At 40.3% G+C, this 20,573-nt stretch overlaps 1 protein-coding gene across 1 annotated transcript in view; it reads right to left on the bottom strand.

Moving 5' to 3' along the window:
- Positions 1–207: 207 nt before the first annotated feature.
- The window catches only part of LOC109453391 (chondroitin sulfate proteoglycan 4), a 56,674-nt gene continuing 36,308 nt past the window's right edge, over positions 208–20,573 (bottom strand). Inside the window, exons 9-11 of the mRNA XM_074329209.1 lie at positions 17,171–17,343; positions 3,619–3,802; positions 208–2,989 (exon numbers count right to left, since the gene is read on the bottom strand). Coding sequence (XP_074185310.1) covers positions 942–2,989; positions 3,619–3,802; positions 17,171–17,343 — 2,405 coding nt within the window. The 3' untranslated portion in view covers positions 208–941. The remainder of the gene's footprint in view (positions 2,990–3,618; positions 3,803–17,170; positions 17,344–20,573) is intronic.

Below are 20,573 nucleotides of genomic sequence, written 5' to 3'. Positions count from 1 at the left end.
CCCAAAAGCCAAAAATGTTTACTCTGTGGCCCTGCATGGGAAATTTTGCCAATCCCCAACCTAAACTGTTCACAGAAGACATCTTGTGATTCACAACCTAAAGCACGCCTAACTAATACGAGTACTGATACCTTCATTTGACGGTTACAGAAACTGAAGCTTGAGTTGGTCCATGGCAGGCTCAAGTAGACAAGTCCAATACAAATCTGCCATTGTTTCAATTTATTGTAAAGTTCAGCCAAATTGAGGCATCACAAAAGTATTTAGCAACCTTTTCTATTCTTTAGAGTTTCAAATAATAGTCTTGATTGTACAAATCAGAATAGACAAAGCCTCTTGATGAAACACAATGTGTTCAGTGAATACCTTCAAAGGGGACCAGACAGTCCCATTATGTGGAGCACCAGGCCATTTCCTGCATTTGGAAGTCAAACCTAGAGACTCCAAGGAGGAAAAGACATTATGGAAACACACTAGAAACAAACTCACTGATGTGATAGACAACCTCTTCTACTTGCTGAAACAGTTCCTGCACTCCCTTACTGACTCACTCAGAGAGACTGAATCCTCAGGGAAGAAGTTTCAAAGCCTTCCTCCATCAACTCCAGCTCCCAAGTTAACACACTGCTGTTCGGGCCAGCATGTTCTGTAGCACCTTGGTAAAGGGTTTAAATATTGACTACATCTTATGCACCGTCAGAGAATCAGTTCCAGAAAAGGGCACATACAGCTCATTGTGGAGAGCCCATAAGATAAGTGTTGTACAAAAGTTATAATAAACACCTACCAACATCTAACCATAGGGCCATAACCAAGCACTGAGGGACTGGCAATGCCAGGCTTTTCTCAGTTGATCCAAGTCGCTTTTCTTTGCTTTTGTATGTGCCTATCCCAGTCTCTGGCATACAATAGATGGTCAATAAGGAACAACAGCGTTCAGTCTACACCCAGTACTGGTTATGCTTCAGTGTCGGGTTGGTTTGTCGGCAGAGTTTGATCATGTCAGGATCCAGATTCACCCATGTCTCCCAAGGAGCACATTTTTCCATTGGCTCAGTGACTGGAGAGGCCATTTGCTTACATGGCCGGGCCCTGAAAAGACTGACAGGGGTACTGCTGGAGATTTTTAGGAGGGGCGTCACTGTGACTGTGGGAATAGTTATGCTCCTTTCTGGCCTTGGATTTTGGGTTGTGGGTTCCAGGTTGGTCTGGAGCTTGACAAGAGGTTTTGCCTTTTCTACTTTCCGGCCCAGCAGCCAGACACACAGGGCCACCACAATTACTATCAGCAGGAATACAACAGCAGCCACGGGTATGACAACTATTAGAGAGTAACTACTCTCCCTGGGCTGGGTGGGTGCCCAAAGGCTGGCTTTGGTGGCAGCTGGTGGCCAAATGACCTTGGTAGGAGAAGTCTTGCCATCCATAGTAGGCCTATCACCACGATGGCGTCCCCAGGGATCTGATTCCTGCCATCTTCTCTGGGGAAGCTTCCCCAGAATTTCTGTCTGTGCCGTGGGTCCTGAGGAAACCACAGGCTTTTCCTGAGAGAGAGCTGAAGCCACAAAGTTATCTGCAGTAACCAATAAAGAAACATCAGGGGTAAAAGTTTGCAAAAGTAAGGCATCAGGTGGCACTATGGTGAAGGGGAGATAGCCTCTCGCTGGTTGTACGTGGTCTGCCCGGAGCAAGAAAGTGAAGGAGTCATTCAGCATATCAGTGCTAGTTAGATTGGCGTGTGGATCAAGCATCAATAGCCCTTGGTCAATGTCCCTCTGAGAGAATAGAGTAGCGTCTTCCATCAGAGTGCCACGGCCTACTCTTCGTACAAGTCTTCCATGGACAGGGGGTTCTGTCACTTCAAATTTGGGATCACTGTTAGTCCTATTAGCGAGCTCAGTAGCATCAAGGTCCTTTCTTCTTAGCTGATACGCCACTCTGTTGGCGATTGTCAGGTTTGAAAGAACACTCAGTAAAGGCTGTACTCTGATGCTCAGTGTTTGTCCTGTCAGATTGCTTTCTGAGGTAAACAGTGAGAACTGTAGCTGGTCCTCTGAGGCAGTCAGATTTGTCATGCAGTAAGAGAGTCTTCCTGAATCCAGATCCTCCTGTCCAAAGCTGATTACTGTCTGGTTTTCGATGAACAGGTGCCCATGTTGGAGAGGCCATGTTACCTGGTAAGTGATTTGGGGGCTCCTCCCATTGGTCATTGCTGACAGGTGGGCATTGGTGATGGGGACGGTTGTTTGGCCTTGTGGGAGAAGTAGGTCAGTGAGGTTCACAAGGGTGATAGAGACTGGGATGACATCCAGGTGGAAGAGCTTGTAGAGTGGGCGATGCTGGCCATCAGTCACACTAAAGTAAAACACTCCAGAGGATGGGCTTCCATCTTGTATGAACCACACCTGAGAGTTATCAATGTTGGCTTGTGTGAAATGGTGAACAGGTGTGTTTGGATGGGGAGCCAGTGACAAAAAGCCATTGTTAGGATTACGGATGATTGTATATCTGATCTCCTCTGGAGGACTGTCTAGATCTTCCACTTTCAGGTTTTCAGGTCCCACAACCAACTTATGGCCCTGTAGAACTTTCAACCAAAGCCCTTTTGTCTTTAATTCTGGCACTTGGTCATTAACAGGAGAGATGATGATGTTAAACATCTCTTCAAGGAAGTCAGCCTCTGGCTTGGTGGCAGGCTTGCTCTTTGGGTTTGGCCAAACAGCAAAGGTAAAATTATCAGCCAGAGATTCAGAGTCATCATGAAGGTATGTGATTCCAAATTTATTAATTATATACTGGGAAAAATTGGGTTTTCCTTTGGTAATATTTCTCTCTCCAATCATAATGGTTCCATGGTGAGGAAGAGATATAACCTGGAACCAAACTTCATAGGAAGAACGCTGAGATTTGGGCAATTTCAGTAGGACATTGGAAGCATCCAACTTAGATTGGTCAATGAGAACTTTGTCTCCCTCCTTGACAGCAGCTCCTGTTAAAACATAAATATAAAGAACAAAGTGGCATTTCATTAGAACTTTCAGACACAGCTGTAAGGCTCTTTCTCCCTCAAATCTGCACATCCCAGGGGACTATTCAAAACACCTTTGTTGCTCAAGGATCTGCTACCCAAGGCATATGAAAGAAAAAAAAAAATGAAAATATACACACCCACATTATTAAGTCAACATTTCAGGCAAGGGAGTTTTAAAACCTTGAGATTTATTATAAAATGTTAATGTCCTAACTTATCTACTACCACACGTTCTCTTGCCATAGAAACAGGTACAGCTTTTAATACCCATTTCCTTTCAAGAACTTATCCTATTTGTCATTTTCATTTCCTATCAACAGTTTTCAGTCATGTCCCCATTTGGAAGTACAAATAAAATTCTGTAAAGCTAATTTGCCATCCTTCTTCCCCTACAACTCTTAAGGCTTACGAGAAGAAGAGTCTCAGAGAAAGAGCACACACAAACAAATAAATTTTTATAACCATGTAAGTTCTATTCAAAGGTTGGTATCGTGGCATTGACAATTAAAAAGGGAACAATTTATTTTCAAATTGTTCCTACTTTAATACTTAGAGATAAAGCACTGGCCATGGCATTGTGGCTTTACCTGTATTTGCAAGCAGACGACTCTGCCGACCAGGTTCATTAATTTCATACGAAATAGTAATACGAAACTTCTCAGGGCCTAGAGCTGCCGGTGGGGAGGATGCCGTGAACGTGAAAGAGTCTTCCACAGTCCAGCCAGTGTTCTCGTGGTCCACATGCTGGTATAATATCAGCTGTTCACTGATCTGGCCAGATAGTAAGAAAAATCAGTCCCTGGCTTCAGGGATAATATGAAGATTAACACATATCCTAACCGTCTTTTCAGGGTTTACTCTACTCATGTTCAAATTATTGCACATATCCATACAAATGCAGGAACATTAAAAATGTGCTAACTTATTTGTCAAACCTAGGTGATTCTATTACAAAGTGGTCTATTTATCAGAGGAAGAAAAGCACATTGATTTTGAGATAACTAATGCCCAAAGTATTTTTCTTACAGAAAGTTTATAATGAACCTCCACTTATGTGTCAGACAGCTCCAACAAATATTAACTCAAAACCAATCTTGTTTCATATATACTCCTACCCATGTTTCTGCCCAATAGATTATTTTGAAGACAATCACAGACATCATAACATTTCACCTGTAAATGTTTTAGTATGTATTGGTAAATAATGACTCTTTTAAAAACATAATACCACCATCACACCTAAATATTATACATATTTAATATCATCAAATATTCAATTAGTGTTCAAATGTCTCTGGTGTGTGTGTGTGTGTGTGTGTGTGTTTACACAATTGCTTCGTTTAAGTCAGGGTCCTAAGAAGCCCACACATCATATTTGTTTGGTACTTCTCATGGGTGTCTTTTAATCTATAGGTTTCCCTTCTCTAATTTTTTTCCCATAATTTATTTGTTGAAGAAACTGGGTTGTTTGTCTTGTAGAGTTTCCTGCATTCTGGATTTTGCTGACTGCATGGTGCTTCACAAATTCTCTCTGTCCCCTGTAGTTCCTATATACTGGTAGTTAACTCTAGAGGCTTAATAAGAAGCCAGTTCAATTTTTTGTTAAGAATGTTTTATAGGTGGTATAGTTTATTTTCTCTTGCATCTCATCGCAAGACAAAATAATGCTGGTTGCTCTTCTTTTGCGTATGTTAAGATTTATAGGTGGATTCAAGTGTTGCCAGGTTGTTCCATCTATTTTAAAGTTCCCCATCAGCCTGTCACCTAGGATTAATAGTTTTACAGAGTCATTGATAGCATTGCCTAAATCTCTTATTTTTGCAGTGGCAAAACAATGATATTGTTTATTTTCTCATTCCTTTTTCACTGTCATTTGGAATTTTTCTATAAAGAAGAAGTATTCCTCATCAGTTATTTGGTTATACTTAGGTACAGTGCATGCAGGAAAGACAGGATAAATGCTTGGTTCCTTCCTTTATATACCAATGTTTAGAAGATTCCCTTGACTCCAATCACCAAACATGACCATTGGTTTTGTTTTATTTATTTCTTTGTTTTGGAATCATTATAAACTTATGAATTTTAATATATGATGTATTTAATTCCATTGTAATTATTCTTCTTCTTGATGTTCAAAATTTCCCACCTTGCTTAAGGTATTTTTCAAGATGTAATGTAAGATCCTAATGCTTATTGCCCATCAATGTCCTTTCTAACTCAACTGATGGAGATGGGTTCCACTCATTGTTTTGTTATCCCAATAGCATGTGGGTAGTCCTTTCTCCAACAAGTGATTGAAAGCTTTAAAATTGTAAACCATGGAAGGGAAGGCTAGAGATAAAATATTCAACCCTTAATTCCTATAGGTCACATCTTTTTCTCACCTGCTATCTATTATAATATCTGAACTTACCAGTGGATTTTGTCAATATTTGAGTGTCCACATCGAAAGTGCCTAAAATAATTATATAATTAACAGAGTCGCTGAGTCTATTTAATCAGTCAGTATTTGGAAATCCTGTATTAATTAATAGAATTTGGTGATGTACAGCTCTGGCTCATTGCTAGCTTTCCGCTCTAGTGAATTTCCACGCAATACAAGCTCTCTATTCCCAGAGTGACCAAAAACTGTTGATGACTTTTTTGTTCCTTATCCTATTCAAGGATGTAGCAAAGAAATGCGGTTATGGGGATTTAAAATGAGAAGAAAATACCATATTGCAACATTTCCTCATTAAGAAGCAAGGTTATGAGAAATTGGAATTTCTCCAAAGACAGTAATTTCTGGTATAAACTAGTAACTTAATTCCCCAGCAGTTCCTGGAGATCAAGTCAGTTTTATTTAGCAGTTCTGCCATTTCTATTTCCAGCTTAAGATTTATGACAAAAGATTAGTTACAAATACATTCTTCCTCCCATAAGTAGGTGACTATGCTATGCAGTTTGGACTGGAGGATGGTTCCTAACAGGTTCCCATTCTTCTCAAGAGAGGCATAATATTATATGGAAAAATAGATCCAGTTTCTTAATATGAAAAGTAACATAGTCTATTAACCAGGAGGAAAGATTTTTCTGGAAGCTGGACAATCTTGTCCATTGCTCTTTTGGAATAAGCAAAAATTAGCTTCCCTGAAAAATATATAACAAGTTATTAGAATAATCTTAGGATCTTCTGATATCCATAGTATGGTGAGTGATTGTCCCAGGGAAACAACTGTTTTCATAGACGGGAACGTTTGAGATGGAGGTCAGAAACCTTCTGAGGGAGGTAACTGAGGAAGAATCCTAAACATGGCTTGGTACTTCAGGAGACTAGTGAAGCAGACGTCTGTGATAAGTTGTTTTTGAAAAAGCATTTCAAGAGTGAGAAATTGTGAATAACCAGTTGTCTTATTTTACACTGGAGAGTGAGAGAATTTGATTAGATTCACCTTGAATGTCTGAGCTTTAAAACTGGAGAGCAGGTAATGGAAAGTTCTGAGCTAGAAGTCAAAGGAAGTAAGGAAGGGTGCCTGTAGAATGTCAACTTGCCAGTCATGCCCTGAAAGAGGTGTGAGGTGAGTAGTCTTTAAAGTTTAGAAGACAGCCTTTGCCTCACCAGCTTTAAGAGTCAGGTTCTAAGGTGTGTGTGTGTGTGTGTGTGTGTGTGTGTGTGTGTGTGTGTGTAGTAGGAAAGGACCAGGAAAGGGAGAATGAAATGAAGAGTTTATGAGAAAAAGCATAGGGTAAACCTGAGGAGGAAAAGATCAAGTGGCCTTAGGAAAACTTCCAACAGGTCTGCATATTTCTACTGTGTTAAATATAGATAGATAAGCCACTTAGCTGAATACCTGGGCTCTGAGATTAAAGAGAGGGGAGGTTTTTGTTTCCTATGGATTTAGATTAGCCCAGAGATTTTCTCTTTTACAGATGGAATCTTTCTGGAATGTCATTAGAAATTCAGTGGTGTAGAATTCCAACTAATAAATGTAGAAGGAAAAACAGAATGAGAAAAATCACCATTTGGCAGCCATCATAGTAATAAATGTTTCAAGCAAGAATCCTAAAATGGTTGCTAAAACTAGCAAGCAAAATTGTGATGAGATACAGGATACTTAAATAGTTCCAAAGTGTCTTCTCACAAGATGCTTATTAATCACAATGGAGCAAATGGTACCTTCACATCACCTGACTGTGAAAAAAGAAAACATCATCAGTGACAGGCAAAGTGAGCATCAATGCCTCCTAATATAAAGCTTTCAGAAGGACCCAGCATCTCTCGGGGCATTCCTGCCAAAAATGCACAACCTGAATCTGATCATGAGGAAACATTAGATAAAACCGAACTACAAATAACTGGCCTGTTCTCTCAAAAAAATGTCAAGGGCACAAAAGTCAGCATGACTACAGGATACTTCCAGATTAAAGACTAAAGACACCTGACAACTAAGTGCTGTTTTACGCTATGGATGTTTGTTTTTTTTCTTGCTATAGAGGACATTATTGAAACAATTTGTGAAATTTGAATAAGGTCTATAGATTGCATAATAGCACTGTATCAATGTTAATTTCATGATTTTGAAAATTATACTGTATATATAAAAGAGAAAGTCCTTGTTTTTAGGATATATACACTGAGGTATTTAGAGATAAGGGAGCATCATGTCTGCAACTCTCAAATTTTCAGAAGTGTGTGTGTGTGTGTGTGTGTGTGTGTGTGTGTTAGGTAGTTTAAATACTAACATTTGGGAAATATGGATGAATAATATATGGGATTTTTTATACTGTTTTGCAATTGTTCTGAAAGTCTGAAATTATTTTGAAATATGAAGTTAAAAAATAATAATATTAAAAAGTCAATCTATGGTGTTTTACCATATCAACTGTAACAATTAAGATTGATACAGTGCTATTGTGTAGTCCCTTTTCTCTGATGACCCATTTCTCTGATGATGCAGAATAGGGGCAGGAACCCACAAATGCCCTGGGCACTCTGAAATCAAGAAGTAGTCATTTCCTATCCCGACATGGTTCTTTCCCCACCACCATCTCCACCTTGGTCCATTTCTCTAGGACTTTAAAAGGTTGTATTCCTACCTGGCCCATGAGTGGGTAGATATATGGTTCCAAATCCTAGACCTTCTCAGAGTAATGCTTTTATTTGAAGGTACTATATGATCCCATCCCTTGGATCTCTGAGATCTAAACCTTCTGGGTCTCATATCCTTAACTCCTATAGAACCACACGGAAGAACATTTGTCAGAGGCTAAAGAGATAAGTTTGGTTTTAAGAAGGCCAGAGGTCTTACTGACTTTTCTGTGATGGGTTAAAGTTTAGAGCTGAGAGACTTCTGAGAAGCTCAGAGAAGTTGGGAAATTAGGGAACTCCTCTCCCTCCCCTCAAATCACTGGGCTCATTGGTAGCAGAGCTGGGACCAGATCTCCAGGCTTATAGATGAGAGTTCTTTCTCCCAAAGCACTTTATTGGGGTCTTCTTGGCTCCAACTGCCTGATTTACTACTCTTCTTCCTCCAAGGAAGAAATGGACAGTTATTAACATGAAAAATGGAAGCAAGAGGAGGGTAGTAGAATTTGAGCCTTTGATTGATCAGACCTAAATTCAAATATGAATACTACCAACTTTCAGCTCTGTGGCTTTTATGCAAGTCATTTAATCTCTCTGAGCCTCCATTTCTACATTAAAATATAGAATAATATCTCACATACAGATATGCATTTGACTTAACCGGTCTATTGCCACATCAGTGTTTAAAATGGCCCTGAGTATTTCTAGGACTTTCAAGAAACCCTCTGAGTCCTCACTGACAAATTCCTTACTGGGACAGCAGGGGATTCTGGTTAAGATGGAAGGCAAAACTCGTTGTTTAAACTGAATCATGGCACAAGAATATTAAGCAATCAGAAAGTTCTAAAACATGCATAATAAAATAAATATTTTCCATTAAAATAAAGGAATTTGTAGATTGGAATCTTGGCACATATTCTAGGAGCTTACTTGTAGCTGCTTTGTAAATAAGTATTGGCTCACCACTCTATACTTGTCATTTCAACAAATATTTGTTTAATTAACAAATAAACTATTTTAAAAGTGCTTTACAAAATTTAATTATAAAGTACATATTTATATCATGAAGCAGTAGAAATAAGACATCCAAGACATTTCTTACCCATTTATTTAACAAGAAAACACATAGAGTATCTAACTTTCATTAAGCCCTAAATATGTGCCAGGCACCCTATTAGGCACATTCTGTAACTCAATTTATTTAATTTTTTAAAAGAGGGACTTGTTATATCCATCTGACAGATTTTAAAAAAGAAACTGAGGCTCAGAAAATTTAAATAATTTATCTATAGCCAACAAGTGGGAGAGCCCAGTTTTTTATCTAGTCCCATGTGATTCCAGAATTCATGCTTTTCCCACAGCACTGAACCTACAGTGTAGAAAACTCAGTGAGACTTTAGGCAACTAAGAAATTCACAAGACATGCTCTTCAACGCCAAGGAGTCTAGTAACATAGAAAGTCAGTTGGCAGGTGTGAATAGGGCAGACAAATGCCATTTTGTGGTCTGACTGTCTTAGAGACAGTCGCTACTGGGCAAAGTTTGTAACAATTCAAAGAAATAGCTCATTCTATATACTTTCTTTAAATGGCAAGTTAAAGAAAGGTTATTTTCTAGTCTTTCTAAACTACTGCCATTGTTGATCAGGCAGAGACTTTCTCATAAGGCATCAGGGGAAAGAGAGTAAGACTGAGGGGAAAGGAGTTTCCAGCTGGCTCCAGGCTGAGGGTAATTTCTTTTTAAGCCCCAAAGTGACTAGCAGAAAACATTTTTTCTTCAGACTAAGCTTTTGTAAAACCTGGAGGCAGAGAGCTAAGGGCCGTTGTGCGTGCTCTTGGATGAGCCCAGGAATGAAGCAGGAGCTCTGATACACCGTGCTTGGTGGTGTCAGCCATGGCATGGAATCTGACGATTTTCTCCCCTAAAACCATGTGGACATTCCGTAGATCCACAAAAGTACATGTGGACAGGACTGAGTGTTATGAGAATAAAACTGTCAAACTTGGCCAAAAGGCAGGGCTACAATGCTCTGAAGTATATACCTGTATCTTCATTCTGAGAGTCCATCTCAATGTAGCTTCCTATGATCCCAATAAGAAAACCAAAGCATGAGTCCTTTACACTGATCTTTCCCACAGTGGAGCCTAAAAGTCAATCATAGCTTTGAAACTCCCACTGGAAAAGAGAATAACCAAATGATCTTAGGGTCAGCTGGGAGAAGGGAGAGGAAGAGAAGACATGTTGCTTGATTCTCCACAACATGATGGCTTTCCCAAAGCTCTGAGTCTCTGGACAGGACAATGGTTGGCCAGAAGGAGCAAAGGAATGATAACTGGCCTAAAAACCTCTACCTTAGGCAGATGTTTATGGGGACAGGAGATTACTGAAAGCCAAATGATTCAAAAAGGTAACGTCTCCAAGATTCCATGTGGGTTTGCCAAAAAATCCTAAAAGCTAAGATTCACAAGACAACAAGATCCTGTGCTCCTGAAGGCTGAGCTCAGAGAGAAGACCCCTCTCTCTGTGCCCTTTCTTATTTCTACCATGACTGGCACCACCATGTTTGCTGAGGGGAGTCAAGCACAGAGTTCAAGGTTCCCAGAAGAGGTCAGAAGTCTGGGGCCACAACTTAAAGTTGCAGGTATCAGACTATATAAAGTGGGGCTCAGTTAAGTCCTAGGTGTGATTCCCCTTAGTAGGAATGCATAGAAGAAGCATTTTAGAAACCTACATTCCTAAATGGTGAAGTCTCCAACTAGAAATAAGCAGCTGAAAACAAGGTCCAAATAATTATCCAAGAAGTTGTGACTCATGTGCCTCCATGACTGGATCAGACTCTGCATAAAAATACTAAAACAAAAAGTTTTTCTATAGCCCTATCTGGCAGAGAGGTCCAAATCCTCATTTATATAGAAGTAATCATAGATACTCAGGGGCCTTATGCCATTACATGTAGACCTTTAATAAAACTACTAAATAAGATCATGTAAAAGGTGATTCATTGGGAAACAGCAGAAGATAGTATATGATATCTTGCTTTTGTTATATATGAGTGTAGCAGGCTAAAGCTGCCCTCCCCAAAAGAAAGATATCAGGTCTTAATCCCTTGAATTTAGGAATGTTATCTTGCATAGCAAAGATTTTATAGATGTGATTAAGTTAAGGATCTTAAGAAGGGAAGCTCATCCTGGATTATCAAGGTGGACCATAACCGCAATCACTGGCACTCTTACAGAGGGGAGGCAGATGGATGTCTGACACAGACAGGAGAGGAGAAAGCAATGGGACCTTGGAGGCAGATATTGGAGTGATGCGGCCACATGCCAAGGAATGCTGGCAGCTACCAGAAACTGGAAGAGGCAAGAAAGGAATTCTTCCCTAGCATCTCCATGGTGACCAGGGCCCTGCTGATACCTTGATTTCAGCCCAGTGAAATGCAGTTCAGACTTCTGGCATCCAGAACTCTGAGAGAATAAATTTTTGCTATTTTAAGCCCCCAAGTTTGTGGTAATTTATTACAGCAGCCATAGAAAATTAATACAAGGAGAAAAGATAAATTCCTCCCACTGAAATGGGAATTGGTTCTATTGCTTTTTCAAAGAAAACAGCCAATAGTTCAAAGAGAAAGATACATTTTTTGGTTATTCCAAGCCATTGGACCAGGACTCATCAGCCAATTGCCAGTTTGAACAATGAATAGGTGACTGAATGACACCTAGAAATTACATACAGTAATTTCTACACATGAAAAACAGGCTTGCACATAATTCAGTGAACTGTACTGGCAAAATCAAAATTGCCAAAACAAAGAACTGGTGGAAAATATCCAAAATGATGACTGAGTCTAGTTGCTATTGAGCTGGCTACTCAAGAGACCCCAGAAAAGCAGGGGTTAGCATGGGCAGGAGTGAGCGCTGCATAAAGACACGCATCCTTCCTTGCTCAGAAAATCAAAGGGACAAAGTTTAATGATCCCACTGTACTCTCCATTAAGTTATAATAAATTAATTCTATTCTATGGGAAGTGTTCCTCATTGCATAAAGTGTAAGTGTTGTCTTGAGCAATAAATCCAGATTCTGGGAAAAGAGGTAATTAGACAAAGTTCATATCCCAGAATTGATTGCATTATTTCTTTTAATGCAATCAATTGCATTTATGTGGCCCTGGAAACCAGTGTTTGTGTTTCAGCAGCAAACAGAGACAAGATGGGTGATATTCCATCCCCAACAGCACAATGGCTACAATGCAATTACTAGCTTTATGGAAAAGAAAAAAGGCTAGGCATCATAAACCCCCAAACCAGAGCACTTTGCTTTTTAATGATTCTAAATGATCTAAACAAGCACTGGAATGCAAGTCACTCAATTAACCTCGTGCTCTACTTGGAAGAGATTAGTGCCTTATAGAACTCAGTTCTTACTTTGTTCATACATTCTTTGAAATAAACAAAAATTTCTCTAGATTTGTAAAAAGCTTTCATTTCATTTTAAAACCTGATGATTCACCTCTTCTGTGTATTCTTATGTTTAATTCTTCAGGATATGAGATTTTCAGCACAAGTTTTTGTGGTTTAGCTTTTCCCATTTAGGCAGATCCAATATTGTGGTAAAAAACAAGAATGCTACTTGTTTATGTTGGTAGGTTGTCATGGTATGGCTTTAAAAAGCAGTGAATTTTCTTATTCTGGAATAAGGAAATATTTTGAGCTATAACATAATAAATGTTTTCCCCACAATTATTTTGCCAAAGTATGATTTTAAGCATAATGGATGCTGTGTAGATTTCCTTCATAAGCTATTTCTCTATAAAAAGCAAAAAAGGGTGTGGGTTTTATGAGCAAATGATACACTGGTTTTTCCTCCCCCATCTGAGAGTGGTAAAGGTCTGGAAACAATTTAGTCCTTTAAGGTAAAGGTGTGAAAGAGGACTCCACAATCAACTGCCTAAAACTCTTTCCCAGTTGGACACTTAGCAGGTTATTGGCTGGAACTGACTTGAAGTTAGAAAAACTGGTCTAGAAAGCCAAAAACCATTTAAAGCCATTTGAGTATGTGAACGTGGCTCAATAGTTCTGAACCTTTTAAAATTGAAACTATTGCCTGAGTAATACGTCTTTTCACCAACCAAACTGAAGAGAACTAATCAAAGCACATAGTATGTGCTCAATAAATGTCTTCATTAAGTAATTTCAGGGAAGAGGTTTTGATCATCTTCACCACCTCCAAAATCTGTCCCACCATTTCTTTGATTTCCCAAATGTTCTGGAGCTGCTGGGAAGTAACCGGAGCCATCATAAAACGGCTGAGAGTTGACGAGGGTTCTATTTGACAGAGGCCACAAAACTGCAAATTTTAGGAAAAGAGTCACATTCCATTTTCATGTGAAAAAGGAGACAGGATCTGGAGAGGGGAAAGTCAGGAAGATAAATAAATTTCTTTCTCTTCCCAGGTCATAAACAAAAACGTACATTTTTGAACAAACAAGCTAAACGCAATTGGAATACCTTCAGGTTAACACCAATTGTACTGAATTTACTGATAATCCCTGCTCTTTCTCAATCCAAATTTAATGCTTTAATGTTTTCTAATTGTATTTTACAGTAAGCATATGTTACTTTCACACTCAGAAAAACATGCACACTGAAAAGAGCCAGGGTTAGCATTTTGGTTTATATCCTTACAGTTTTTTCTGCACACCCCCTTCTCCAAGTACATTACTGATGTTTTTTATGACTCCTGAAGTAGAAGGGGAGACAGGTTATTTCAATGAAATGCATTCATAGAAATTCCACGAAACATATTCTGTAATAACACCTCAAATTTGCTACAGCAGCTCTCACCTGATCTGGGAGGAATCCTGCCAAGTCCTCCTTGCTCTGACTCACTCCCCCAGCCCCAGGCCTCATTCAGCCTCCAGCCTGTGCTGTGCCCAGGGATGAAGTGCCCCATCCAGGCCCAAAGCCCCCTGACATTTCCCTCAGCCCCCTCCGCGCATCATCACTCAGTGAAATGTATTCTAGAACACCAGGGACTCTCCCACAAAGGGCAACAGTAAGTAGGTTACAGGGTGAAGCAAATATCGTTCTCCTCTAATGACCTCATTTCCATTCATTTAATCACTATAGCACTTGAGGGTAAACACAGCAGCTATTCCCGTGTCCCAGAAAATTGCCTGCCCCTGTGAAACTAGTTTTTTGGCTACTGAGAGAGGAAGGGAACCGCTCACATTTCCAAAACCAAAAGATAATAACAGCAGCCTTAACTACCATGTATTTAGTGTCTGCTACATGTGGGGCAGTGAGCTAAGCTTTTTTTGTATTCATTACCTGCATTAATCCATTACAGACTCCAAGAGGAAAGTACAGCATAGCGGATAGAAGCATGACCTAGAGTCAAAGCCCTGGGTTCAAATCCTGGCTCTGCTATTTCTGAGCTGTGTAACTGTGCGCAAGTTGCTTAACTTCCCTGTGGTAAAGGATCCAAGCCTATCGAGTGAGATAATGAGTAACATAGAAGAAAGCTTAGAGCAACGCCGAGGACATGGTAAATGGTTTTAATTATCATTACTGTTATTTCCTCCACTTTACAGATGAGGAAACCAAAGTTTAAAAGATATGTAAGTTGCCCTACCTCACAGAGCTAATCCAGATCTTCTGACTTTGGCCAAGGGAGTGTCCTCAGTCAGGAGTGGTCAGCAGTAGATCAAGGAGCAGGAACAGGGCACCTGCCTCCTAAATTATATGCTCTCTCCACACTCACTCCAAAGAAACAGAGAGTATGGGCTGCTGAGCCGAGTTTCTATAGACTCTGAATATATCTTCGGTCCTGTTTTACGGAGTCAGGAATCATTACATCAGGGGTGTCCTCGCATAGGAAGCCTGATACACAGCCTGAAGCCTTGTATACAATAAAAGGAGCTCTCCTTTGTCCTCTGAGTCAAAGCACAGGGCCAGGCCCCGGGCACAGGGGTGCATGCTTTGGGGAGTAAAGGGCTGTGTGTCATGAGAAGAGGCGTACAGCTGGTCCATTTAAAAAGGAGAAGGAAACTCTTCTCTCACCATGCCTGACTGGTGGCAGTGGCACTGCCCAGGCTGTGCTTTCACACTGGAACCTGCCCCTGTCCCCACAAGGACCAACATTTCAGTCAAGGCCCCTCTTCTGAGACACCCCTATGCAGGCCCCTAACAGTCCTGAGCCCCCGTGTAAAATATTGCTTGCTCCAGTTAACATCTGCCATTGTTAATAAACCATTGTTCATATGTTTTCTTGGTTTTTAAAGTAGAAGGAATAATGAGAAGAAAAATAAAAACTTAAAATAATTGGATTTTAATGAATCAAGACTTTGCCTCCTGCCCTAGGGCCTAATAACTAGCTTGGAGTTTTAATTCCTGTTTACAAATGTGTTATATTCTAAGGTGGTTTGTTTTCATAGGAATGGACTCTAAATGTATTATAAACAGTTTTCAGATCACCAGGCTAGCCCTTTGTGGTAGATTGTTCTATTGTTCCAATTATTAACGGCCTCTTCCTTGTGTCATTCTCCTCCACGCATTGACTTCAGCCTTGCTCATGCGACTTTCTTTAGTCAATGAGATGTGAGCATAAGTGCTACACAGCACTTTTGAGTACAAACTTTAAGAGTCATCACGTGGTTCCACCATCACTGCTTTTCTCTCTGCTACAAATACAGCAATACCCAAGAGAGAGGCTGCTCCTTCAACTTAGATGCTGGAATAAAGGAGAGACCCACCGACAACCCACAGCCTATATACAATCAATACAAGTGAGACATAAATTTGTTATTGTAAGCACTGAGATTTGGGAGCTTGTTACTGCAGCAAAACCTGGTGGATCCTGGCTACCATATCCACTAATGCCTATATAGACCATAATATTTTTAAATATTATATATTTGCAAAGAAAAGTCATGGAAACTAATGCTTTAAGTAATCATCATCAATTTCTTGTTTTAAAACGAGGGCTAGAGCCAACGCATCTTTATGTGACGAATATCATTCTTGTCAGTGTTCAAAATGCAACTGATGTTGGGCGAGTTTTGATGCCATCAGGCACATTAAGCTCCCCTCAGAATGTAGTTTTCACTCTAGTCCTTTTGTTCTTCCTTCAAAGTGCATCTGGGAACTAGAGAGATTTTACTTCCTCTTTTCAGTATCACATCCAGAGCTTTTGCTAGCCTCATGATCTGCTCCTGTAAATGCATGCAGACAAAGGCAATTGCAAAGCAAGAGCCAAATGCAGTCCTGCCACATCACAGTGAAGAGAAATGGCTCAAAGGTTAAAGGCAGACACTCTTGTGATTTCCTCTAAATTTGACTTTGGGTTTTTAAATTCCTTAGTCGTGTAAAAAGCTGCAGCCAAATCAACTGTCAGATCCCTGTCCACACTGTTCAAGATTGAAAGAAGAAGGTTGAATGGAAAATGAGAAATAGGTATATGTAAGAAGACCATTTGAAAATATAGATGTTTAGAAAATGAGATCACATATAAGCAAAGATGTCCAGTCAGACAGATTTCTGGGATGAAAAAGGAAAAAAATATCAAAAGGTTTAAAGGCTTATCTATTTAAATACAAAGGAGTATGGGTAGTGGTGGTGGTAAAGTGCCAGAGAAGTTTAAAACAGATGCTTCGAGATACAGATTAAATACACACCTATGCATACATATTTATACACACATATATAACTATAATATAGGAAATAATGCATATAATATGTCTTAAATATAAATGCACACTGACATGTCTTGTAGATTTACTCTTGCAATTATGCTTTTGATTTTTTCCTGCAGCTATGCTTTTCAATCAGTCTTTAGTGATGAAAGGCTCCCTTTTTATGTATTAGACACACAATTTGAATTTGCTTAATGTTTTCGGACAATGGTTTCTCATCTGTGTGCACTACAGTGTCTGATTTTACAACCAGTACAGTGAAATGAGTAATTTCCAGGGCAAAGGGATACGTCTGCTTAGCTTAACAGGATGAAGATGAATGAGGAGGGCTGCTCTGCAGAGACGCTCAGCCCAGCCCAGCTGCACAGACAGACGTCAGGACTCACCAGCTCCTGCGTAAACATGGACACATCCTCAGTGCTGTTGTCAGGATTTACTCGCACCAGCTTCCCAAGTCTAGGGGAATTTATGACCGTGAAAGTTATAGTTCTGTTTCCTGCACTGCCCATGTCATTGGTCACAGCTCTCAGGTCATGAGAGGAAAGGGGCTTCACGGAACCTAAGTAAAGATTAAAAAAGTATAAAGTATATGAAGGCTGCTGATTAACCAAATGATCTTTATAGACCCCTGGAAACTCTGGAAAGCACACGGTTACGAATGGAGGGAGCAGCTAGCTCTAGCGTATAATTGGGCTGTGAGGGGCTATTTATGGTCATGATTTGCTACTGAAGCTAGAAACAAAGGAGGAAAATCAAATGAGATGGGCTCCTCAACCCCCACCTGGCCTGTGTGTCTAACAGATCCTAGAGAAAGAAGGCAATGCCAGTATGTGTGGCACCCAGCTGGGCTTCCAGCTCAGGAAGGGGAAGCAGACTGTGTGCACTAGTGCAGAAGACACAGTGCCTCTCCTGGGAGACCAGAGGAGTCCTAGGCTGTTGATGGCTTCTGGTATGTTCAATGGACATCCACCTGTAGACACCTTTCAGGGAGAGGATGACTTTTAAACCAACGTGAGAAGCTCCAGAGGACCCCAGACATGGAGCTTGCACAGACACTGTGGAAGGAGACAACCTGTGTGAATGCCAAGGGGGAAGAACCAGTGTCATGTGGTTTTGTGTACTAATGTGACCTCACTGGCAACCAAAGCCAGAGAGGCTCGGAGACATTTGGGTCAGAGCAGTATTTCTCAAATGCTCTGTGGTGAAGAATAAGTGTTTCCCTCCCAATCCACTGTGAACCAATAATTTTATAAAATACAATAAAAGGTCACAGCAATATCAAATTGCTGTAAAATTTTCTAAATACTTCCTCTCATGTATCAGTTCACAGACCAGAAGGCCTGCGGACCACAATTTGTGGAGCACAGGGTTGGCGTACATATCCTTTTACTTTGCCATGATTTAGGGAATATCCCCAACCTTACAGGGTGGCAGGTGAGGAAGAGATTCATATAGTCATCCTGGCCCAGAATCTTCCTGTGTTAACCCTGGCTAAAGGGCTTCAGCATTAGGCCTTGCACAGGGTAGCCCTTAGAATAGGCATTTTATAAACTGTCATGAAGCTGAGTAAACCACCCAATAAGTCTCCTGAATGACATCAATTTTGTTTTCCCTTATTCAGCCATTGTAGCCTTAGCGAGTTAGGGCCACCAATTGCAATGTTTAAACCACACTAGGTGCTTAAAAGCAGGACCTCGACTACAGCTAATGCAGGGGGAAGCCAGTTTTGGGTCTGGAAGATTTCCATCCACACAAGGATTGTTCTGCATCTTCAATTTGGAAACTCTATTTCAAATGCTTAACGACAAAAGAAAAAAATAAACAAGTGGGACTACATCAAACTGAAAAGCTTCTCCTCAGGGAAGGAAACCATCGACAAAATTAAAAGGTAGCCTATGGAATGGGAGAAAATATTTGTAAACCACATACTCAGTATGGGGTTGATATCCAAAGTATACACAGAACTCATATAATTCAATTTAAAAATGGGCAAAGGAACTAAACAGACATTTCTCCAAAGAAAACATGCAAATGACCAACAGGTACCTGAAAAGATTCTCAACATCTCTAATCATCAGGGAAATGCAAATCCAAACCACAATGAGATATCACCTCACACCTGTTAGAATGGCTATGATCAAAAAGACAAGAGATCCCAAATGCTGGCGATGACGTGGAGGAAAGGCAACCCTTGTGCACTGTTGGAAGGAGTGTAAACTGGTACCGCCATTTTGGAAAACAGTGTGAAGCTTGCTCAAGAAAATTTTTGCAATTGCTAAATTACGCCTTCCAGCTTCTGGAGCTAGGGGTCCAGGATCAGAGGTCACCCCAGGGAGGCCAAGGGAAAATATTCTGTACTCTTAGACAGTGTTACATAAAGTCATAACTTAGGCCAAGGTAGGGCCCCACTTCCTGGCAAGTGAATTATGTCTCTTATGTGTACAGTCTCTGGGCACCCCAACATCCAACTTCTCCATCTTCAGGTTTCTTTGGAACTTTTCCTCACTGTGCCTTCTTAACTATTTCCTTCTTATAAAGGACCCTAGCTTTATACGTATTCCTTCATCTCTAGAGTTACCTTTGGCAGGTAGTGGGAAAGGGGGACTCTTTAAAAAAAAAACAAAAAACTAAATTTATCTTAACTTCTTGGAATAGAGGACCCACTAGAGATGTTCCTGGCCAGGAGTTCTTTTCTCTCAGCCAGAACACATCAACCCTTGATTTTCTCATCGAGCTACCTAACCCAGGACGGTACTTAGGGTTTATTTCCTATTCAGTAGTCACTCTGGGCATGGTCAGTCAGGAAGATAAGTTTGTTCCATGTTACAACTGCCTGACAAGCATCTTTTATCACTCAGCCCAATTCACCAAAAGCCAAACATCCTTTACCCCCACTCACCTCATTTCATCCAAGCCATTGCAATTTTCATCTATGAGCTCCAGGCACTTAAGTTGGGAAGGATTTCTCTAAGGTCCCACCTAAATCATTTTCCACAGACTCACTATCCTACAAGAGGTACAGTAGTAATAAATGGACTCTATCACTTTATCTGTAATCTTACCTGTTTGGCAAGCCCTCACTCCATATGCACCTCTTGGAGATTCGAAAAGTAAATCAGCCTGTTAAAGAATCTAAGTCTTGGAATAAAGAAATCTGTTTTATCCTCCTTTTAAATACAGCATTTTTCAAACATACTTGTATCCTATTGTGTTTGTTTTGCAAAAAACGACAACCACCTTAACAGCAAGCGTTTCATGGTCATCAGGCTAGAAAACCTTACATATTTCTGTAACAGATATTATCAAGTGCCTCAGACGTGACAAGCCCTACAATAAGGGGTGGAGATACACCAGGAAATAGCACAGACACTGTCCCTGCCCTTCTTTTATGTATCATGATAATCCTAAGAAGTATGTTTCAACACCACTAAGAAGGGGTTATAAGGTTTGGAGAGCTTAAGCTACTTGTCTAATGGTCAAAAGCACAGTTCACTGACTCTGAGGTAAGTATTTTCAAAGTTGACACTATATTGCCTGTCAGTGTTCCATACTTCTTGGAGCTCAGTACTGAAATGACATTTGAGTTAGGAAATAATGTGATGACTCATTCAACAAACCCAACAGAGTCTCCTCTCTGCCTTCCAAACACACTCCTCCTCTTCCCTGGTCTTCACTTCTGCAGTCATACTGCCCTCTCTGTATGCTCACCCCTCTTCATTGCCATCCATCGAAATCCTACTCATTCTGGGGAGCTCAAGATCTGTCTGTCCCATAAGCTCTCCCTGACCA

The sequence above is a fragment of the Rhinolophus sinicus genome, linkage group LG03 (assembly GCF_036562045.2).
Source record: "Rhinolophus sinicus isolate RSC01 linkage group LG03, ASM3656204v1, whole genome shotgun sequence".
NCBI lineage: Eukaryota > Metazoa > Chordata > Mammalia > Chiroptera > Rhinolophidae > Rhinolophus > Rhinolophus sinicus.
The sequence above is the reverse complement of the archived record's forward strand: the minus strand, read 5'-3'. Positions and strand labels throughout refer to the sequence as shown.